This window comes from Lasioglossum baleicum, chromosome 8 (genome assembly GCF_051020765.1).
Source record: "Lasioglossum baleicum chromosome 8, iyLasBale1, whole genome shotgun sequence".
NCBI lineage: Eukaryota > Metazoa > Arthropoda > Insecta > Hymenoptera > Halictidae > Lasioglossum > Lasioglossum baleicum.
Genome location: NC_134936.1, coordinates 10,910,307 through 10,917,820, shown reverse-complemented (window position 1 = coordinate 10,917,820; position 7,514 = coordinate 10,910,307). Strand labels below are relative to the sequence as shown.

Below are 7,514 nucleotides of genomic sequence, written 5' to 3'. Positions count from 1 at the left end.
TGAATGAGCAGTGTCCAACGAATTAGAGCATTGTAAATGAAGCTTGCAATAAGAATGTACTCTAATCTATGAAACACCGTTTCAGAGAAAAATGTTTTTATTTCTTGCAGGTAGTAAGTACTGATAGTTTATTTAAGCTTAAGTCTTTATTTGTTTTTTATTTCTTTTAACTTATTCTGTACCCTTATATTAACTTGTGCTTGTTCGACGTATCACTTGATTCTCGACCCAAAATGAATTGAGATCGTACAGGAATTAGCGTTCAGTTGATATGAAGTTTTTTAAGTTCGATTCGGTAGTATTGTTCTGTCTGGCGGTCATCAGATACTCCTCTGTGATTTCATCGGGTTCAACCTTATTGAAATATGTTTCTCGCTCCTGATGGACGTAATACGTGTCGTCGAAATTAAAGTGCATTCCGAGCACGATATTCAGTGCAGAAGTGTCGTATGCGTGGCAACCAGAGTACCGGTATTGTGGTTTTTTGTTAAATCGACAGCCTGCCGATTGGGCTCCTATAACAGCATACATAAATTGTTTTATAACAATTTGTCTATTTTATGTTTTTTGAACTGAATGAATTTATTTCTAACATACGTACCAATGGGACAAATGCAATCTCTTGTTAGGGCGCACTGAACCCATGGCAACATTACTTTCTCTCTAATTTCTTTAACATTCCAAATAACTAACTGTGATGCTCTTATTAAAGGGAGAAAGAAAAAACTTTCTGCAGAAACGTGAAAATATTCATACATCTTTGGATGCGTCAAAGAGCTAATGGCGTGCCTCGTAGGCCAAGTTAAAATCCCAGATTTCGGTGAAAGGTACTTTGAAATGTCTGATGAATTCAAACGCACATTCGAATCCATGTACAATATGTTTCCTAATGTGTTTAAAGCTGTCTGTGATACATAAAGAGAGTATTTCACTATTTTTTATCGATCGTGTTAATTACCGTTGTGCTGGTAGACACCTCAACAAGGCACATTCGTTACCTGAATAACTAAAGGTCTATAAACATGCAGTCTATCGTCTTCGACATGTGTAGGAAACAGGCTCGTGTCAAACTGAGTCACGTTACACTTTGTGGAGTTGCAAGTTGCTCTAATGTTTTGCAAAGAATCATCATTTAATCCAACGCTATAAATGACAATACTATTATTTGGCAAAAAGTGACTGACATTTCTAACAAAGCCGTAAATGTGCTGCTCGTTTCCTGGCCTTATCAGAGAGATAACAGTCACATTTTGTGATTTAAGACTATACGGTGTTGTGCTTGTTTGCCCATCTAAACCAAGCATCGCCAGATACTTAGAGTCTGTTACCAAGCGTTTCTCCTCAACATCTTTTAGATTTTCCTGACAAAATAGAACATAGACATTGTTAGAAAAGTTGCTAGAATAATTTGGCATTATCGGAGCAATGATTACTAACTTGGAAGTTACGTAGTTGCTTGTGAGTCTCTGTAACCAGAGTCTGAATGGAGGGTCGTTGGCTGCTGAAAGCAATGAAGATAATACTGCTCCCTGCTATGCAGATAAGGAACAATAGCAGGCCCCTGGTACGCATCTCTCATCATTTAATCAGATGGTTTTTCAGGTTTTAGATGACAATCACACTGATGCTTTACATTAGAAACATCGTACATAGGTTAGACATCTTCCATGGTATGACTAATCGTACTACGGTTAACACTATAGTTAGAGTAAGCTACTGACAGCGAAACACCGACAATATACATTATTTACGTTTTAATTATCAATATCACATTACAGATATAATACTTCAGTTATTATAACTGATTAGATTCCGATTAAAATGACACTCTTTCCGATAACAACGCACTGTCAGTGCTCTAGCAGACGCCGCATTCCTAGGAACTTCCCGACCAAATGGTAGCCCTGCATTTGCGCAACAAAAACTGCATAGCTGCGATAGCTGCATTACACAACTGCATTTCCAAACCGCAATAACTTTCAAAATGCACGTAGAGTAAGTAGTGATGGGCGCAATCGACTAAAAACTATCGATTTAGTCGATAGTAGCTGTTACTATTTTCAGTCGACTAGTTTTACTGAACTATCGACTGAATTTCGCAGTGGTGGGGGTTACTATTTTCAGTCGACTAGTTTTAGTAAAACGACTGAATTTCGCAGTGGTGGGGGTTACTATTTTCAGTCGACTAGTTTTAGTAATTTCGCAGTGGTGGGGGTTACTATTTTCAGTCGACTAGTTTTAGTAATTTCGCAGTGGTAGGGGTTACTATTTTCAGTCGACTGTTTTACTGAACGACTGAATTTCGCAGTGGTAGAGGTTACTATTTTCAGTCGACTGCTTTCACTGATATATATATATATATATATACTGCTTTACTAAACCCAACTAAACCAGAGGTTACCTCTCTGATTGAATTATCAAATTAATTAATTAATTCATTAACCCCATCCGTCCCTCGGTGTCAAATTGACACAGTGGTAAAAAACCGATAAAATAACAAGCAGGTGATTAGTTATTTTTCGATGATTTTTAGTCAAATTGATGAGTTAAAATTTCGGTTATGTGTTTCGCATGAAAAAGATAAAAGTCACGAAGTCTCGGGCAAATTTATACCTATAAACAATTCGATATTTCGAGAAAACTGCCAGATTGACGGAATTCAATTGTTGTATGTACTACTAAATATTAATTATTACAAATATTCTCCGAAAATATGAATGATTTATGCATTTCATTTATGTTAATAAAATATTTATTACATTCAATACAAAATTGATATTTTATTATTATATTTATCCTATCCTATATATTATATGTAATATCGATAACACCAAAAGGATTATTTATTTATTTATTTATTATACATGTATAAATCTGAAGAAGCTAGGATTGTTGTATTCTAAATAATGATAGTACAAGTTCGTGGGAATGGAACTTTATTCGACAGATCAGGTATAGCGGATTTTTCTTCCAGGCCCGCGAGATACATACTTACCGTGGCCTTGTGTGGGCCCATCGGATCTTGGTCGGCGCGACCCTTCGGAAACTCGGGGGTTTATTATGTGCTATTGAGGCCTTTAGGCCGGCAACGAAAGATTCTAAGTAACGAGACATGCATATCATAAAACATCTAAATTGCACGCGCTAAAAATAGCTTCATTGTCGCTTGCTTCGTAAACCGACCCGACCATTTGCACGCCAAATGTTTTATTGTACGTGCCGGTGGCCGCTACAAACCCAATATGTATATATAGACTTAAATCAAATAAAAATATAAAAAAATTACAGTAACATAGCATGTATTAACAAATTAATCGCAATAGAGGAAATTATAGATAAACATTAACTTAAAATTAAACATTTCTTAGTGCCCTACATAAGAATTTCTTAAAGTAATCAATAGATCCATTGAAGAAATCAATCATATCAATAAATTTAATAAAACCTAATATTTTTAGACCAGCGTTTACAATATTATTACAGTGCTTTGAGAAATTTAATGTAGGTGTAACACAGACGACCAAGTCATTAGTTTCACTAATGTTTAATTATAAACTTATAAATAATATAAAATTGTAAAGTACTATATTTTTAGATAGTCTCTCCAAATTATAATAAATAGGAAAACTTATATGGTATGAAATATGATATTGTGGAACGAAAGAATCTTCACGTGCGACTTTTCTTGGATGTGAAACCACTGTGAATATACTTATAACTTTGACAATATAAACCGGCTTTCTAGCTAAGGATTGAGATTTTTCTCAACCACTCGAGTTCAGTAACGAAATAGATTTGAACGCGTCTGCAACAGCGAACACTTTTGCAAGCAAGGAAGCGAACGCTTGGTTTTCTATGAAATCAAATAGTTTAAACCATTTTTAATTTTAAAACTGCTCCCTGAATAATTTTAATGAACTGTGGCTGCTTTTTTGGCGCTGCCCTACGCTGCTGTTTTAGAAAACTTCTTATTTCCTTGCCATATTCCTTTCCTATTGTTGTCCATTCTGCGCGGGTCTGGTCAGTCCTGATATACATGTGGCGACCAGATCCACGGCCTCTCCTGTGTCTCTTCCAGGTATCTCTCGAACCTATTCGAGATTTACGGTCAGGCCCTGGCGAACGTTTCCTTTCTTTACGACATCCTCTCCTGCTTGCCTTCCTCTGCTCTTTCCGTTTTTTATAGCATCCTTCCGCGATTGCTTCTTTCCACGTGTCTTTACCTGTCTTTCCTCTTCTCCTAGATTTTCCTTACTTTCCTATCCTTAATTTCTTCTCCTTACTTTCCTCCCACTATTCGGGTTTCCACCTCTCTTCCATTTTTTCCTTTTCCTCGGGAGTTTCTATACGTTGACGAGTCACTTAGTCACAAGTCGTTGGTCTCTGGTCTCGCGTCGTACACCAAGTTTTCTCTTAAATAAACTCGTGTTGAGGAAACATTCTGAGTTCTAAAATAGTGTTTAGTAGTATACATAAGTTTTCATAGTGTATATATAATACAATATGTATAAACAAAAGCGCTCAATAGTGTGGCAATATTTTGAACAAAAGACACCAACGAGTGCCGTGTGTCGCTTATGTAAAAGAGAATACAAAAGTGCAAAAAACACATCCAATTTAAGTGACCATTTGAAGCGCAAACATTTCACAGTGCTGGAAGCCGATCGTCGCGTGCACGAAGAAGCAGAGTCGATAGACGTGGATGATCAACTTGCAAGTGCTACACCTGGAACATCAACGCAAGCACAAGGAATTACATCGGTGGCTTTCACTTCAAATGCAAATTTGGCAATCCAAAATGAAGACTTACCAGGTATGGTGCAGAGGTCTCGGGTTCATTTAAGGCAGCTAACATTGAGGACAACTTCAAATGATCTATCACAAACAAAAATTACAAAATTAAATAATCTGGTGGCAGCCATGATTTGTAAAGATTTGCAACCGCTAACTATTGTAGAAGACGAAGGCTTTAATGAGTTAATTAAGGAGCTTGAACCACGATATAAACTTCCCAGTCGAAGAACACTGGGACGGACCATCTTACCACAATTATACATTGACACTAAAAATATAATTTTAGAAAACTTGAAAAAAACAAGTCATGTTTCTATTACGACAGATATCTGGACCAATTTAAATATGCAATCCTTTTTAACGATCACTGCACATTATTTTATTGAAAATAAATTACGCTCAAACGTATTAGCCACTAATCTTTTAACAAATAGCCACACAAGTCAATATATTGCGCACTGTATTCAAGATATTTTATCGGAATGGCAAATCTCAAATAAAATTTGTGCTGTCGTGACAGATAATGGTGCAAATATTAAAGGAGCTGTACGTAACTTAGGCTATATGCATTTGCCATGTACAGCACACACGTTAAATTTAGTGGTAAACGATTCCATAAGTGGTGTGACTGAAATAATAAATTTATTAAAAATCTGCCGTTCATTAGTTGGGCACTTTAAAACAAGTGTTGTAGCAGCAGAGAAATTAAGAAGTATGCAAAAGCAAATGGGCTTACCAGAACTGAAGATAAAAAAAGATGTAGCAACACGCTGGAATTCTTGCCTCGTGATGCTGGAGAGACTGTTTGCAATAAAAGTGCCTTTGTCTGCTGTCATAGTTTCATTAAGCAGAAGTCCCACATCACTTACAGCTGAACACTGGGAAATCATAGAAGATATCATACCGTTATTGAAACCACTAGAATATGTTACAACTGATTTATCAGCAGAAAAATATCCCACAGCATCCAAAATTGTTCCTTTAATAAGAGGAATTCAAAATGCTATAAACATGATTACACCAGAAACCACAGCAGGACTACGTTTAAAAAATAATATTTTAAATAATATTGAAATAAGATTTAACTACATCGAACAGAATAATATTACTTTAATAGCCACACTATTAGATCCAAGGTTTAAAATAGCTGTATTTGAAGACAATAGGATTGCACAGACAGCACAGAATATATTAAAAGAAGAAATAAGTTCCTTGGCAAGAACAGCCAGTAGTCATGAAACGAATGCAAATAGAGCCATAGCAGAAGAACCATCTCAAAACAATGAATTTTGGAACTTTTTTGTATCAAAAGTGTCACAGTTAAATAACCAATCTACGCATATTGAAAATGTAACAACCATCATCCGTCAATACATAGATTTACCATATGAAAACATTAAGAGTTGTCCAGTCGCATTTTGGAACAAATATAATTGCACAATGCCACAGCTTTTCGAGATAGCAGATAAATATCTTTGTATTCCTGCAACCTCTGTACCCTCGGAGAGAATATTTTCAAAGGCTGGACAGATTATGTCTGAAAGAAGAAACAGACTTTCAGCGAAAAACTTAGACCAATTGATCTTTTTAAATGTCAACATTTAAAATATATGTATATATATATATAAATTTGGGTCAACTTCATAGTGGAGACCATAATCATTTAAGGTTAGATTAATTATAATTTTGGAATTTTTACCTTAATTTAATTTTATTACTAATTTCTACTACGACAAATGTAAAATATAAAATAACATTAAATATTTTTAATTTTAGGAACCTCTCTCTCTCTCTAATAAAGCTGAGCGTCATGAAAACCATCGAATATGGAGAGCAATGAACATGAACCAATAACGCAATTCAGTCAAATAAGCCAATTCAGTCGACTGAAAACTATCGACTAAATAGTCGATAGTATGTAGTTACTAAATAGTAACTAGTCGATAGTTGAATTTAGTCGATAGTGCCCATCACTAAGAGTAAGTACATATGTATAGAATAAATTACGCAACAGCGACTATGTTGTGTAACATTAGTATGACTTAATTATAAGAATTTTTGAAAATTCATTATAGAAACTTTAGGATAAATCGAAATAAGATTCTCGTAAGAAATATATAGAAATTATTATAAAACATCTAATTATGTATACTGCACGATTTTTAAATAAAAAATACAATGAAGTTATATAAAATTAGAACATATACAAATAAATTGCGAAAATAATTTATGTTGATATGGAAAATCGAAATTATTATGAATGAAGAATAAATTTCGTGATTGATAGAATTACTTCATAAAACAACTACTAATTTAAATGATATTGAGAAACAAATAATACGAATTGAAATGATTGAAACAAACAAAACAAAAAAATGATAGTGCCATCTACGATAAAATGTCCAAGTTGCTAGCCAATTAGTACATGCTGTCTACCGCTAGATTGCACAAGCATATAATTCTTATAGGGGCTACATTCTATGGCTAATTTATTATCCCTACTGCCTACAGTTACTGGAAATGTTTATTTCCATAAACAATCTCCCAAAAAAATAAAAAATATTTTTCGTTATTAGAGAAAAAAGGAAAAATTTCTTTAACAAAAAGGAATATTTTTCCTACGTTTATATATGAAATATAAGACAGCTTTGAATACTGAATCACTATTCGTCAAAGTTGTTCCCATAATGTAAAAATACATAAATATTTAATATAGATAT

At 34.4% G+C, this 7,514-nt stretch overlaps 1 protein-coding gene and 1 long non-coding RNA gene across 3 annotated transcripts; both read right to left on the bottom strand.

Annotated features, from left to right (window-relative positions):
* Window positions 1-127: 127 nt before the first annotated feature.
* LOC143211693 (uncharacterized) lies at window positions 128-1,913 on the bottom strand. The gene is made up of 4 exons (XM_076429589.1): window positions 1,438-1,913; window positions 999-1,361; window positions 602-905; window positions 128-515 (listed from the first exon to the last, which is right to left on the bottom strand). Exons 1-4 carry the CDS (start codon window positions 1,570-1,572, stop codon window positions 256-258), a joined length of 1,062 nt encoding a protein of 353 aa, XP_076285704.1. The 5' UTR covers window positions 1,573-1,913; the 3' UTR covers window positions 128-255.
* A 924-nt stretch (window positions 1,914-2,837) lies between these two features.
* On the bottom strand, window positions 2,838-6,711 carry LOC143211694 (uncharacterized). 2 transcript variants are annotated; one of them, XR_013009503.1, is made up of 5 exons: window positions 6,494-6,677; window positions 6,179-6,331; window positions 5,531-5,672; window positions 4,811-4,875; window positions 2,838-4,726 (listed from the first exon to the last, which is right to left on the bottom strand). It is a non-coding gene; the product is annotated as an uncharacterized LOC143211694 (long non-coding RNA). The 2 variants fall into 2 exon arrangements; XR_013009502.1 differs by having other exon boundaries at window positions 5,531-6,331; window positions 6,494-6,711.
* Between the last annotated feature and the right edge of the window lie 803 nt (window positions 6,712-7,514).

Bases quoted from the DNA above. Each gene is read 5' to 3' on its own strand.
- LOC143211693 (XM_076429589.1), bottom strand. From the start codon at position 1,572: ATGCGTACCAGGGGCCTGCTATTGTTCCTTATCTGCATAGCAGGGAGC. The intron at 906-998 runs GTAACGAATGTG...TATGTATCACAG, and splicing joins ATAGACCTTTAGTTATTCAG to ACAGCTTTAAACACATTAGG. The intron at 516-601 runs GTACGTATGTTA...ATGCTGTTATAG, and splicing joins AGATTGCATTTGTCCCATTG to GAGCCCAATCGGCAGGCTGT.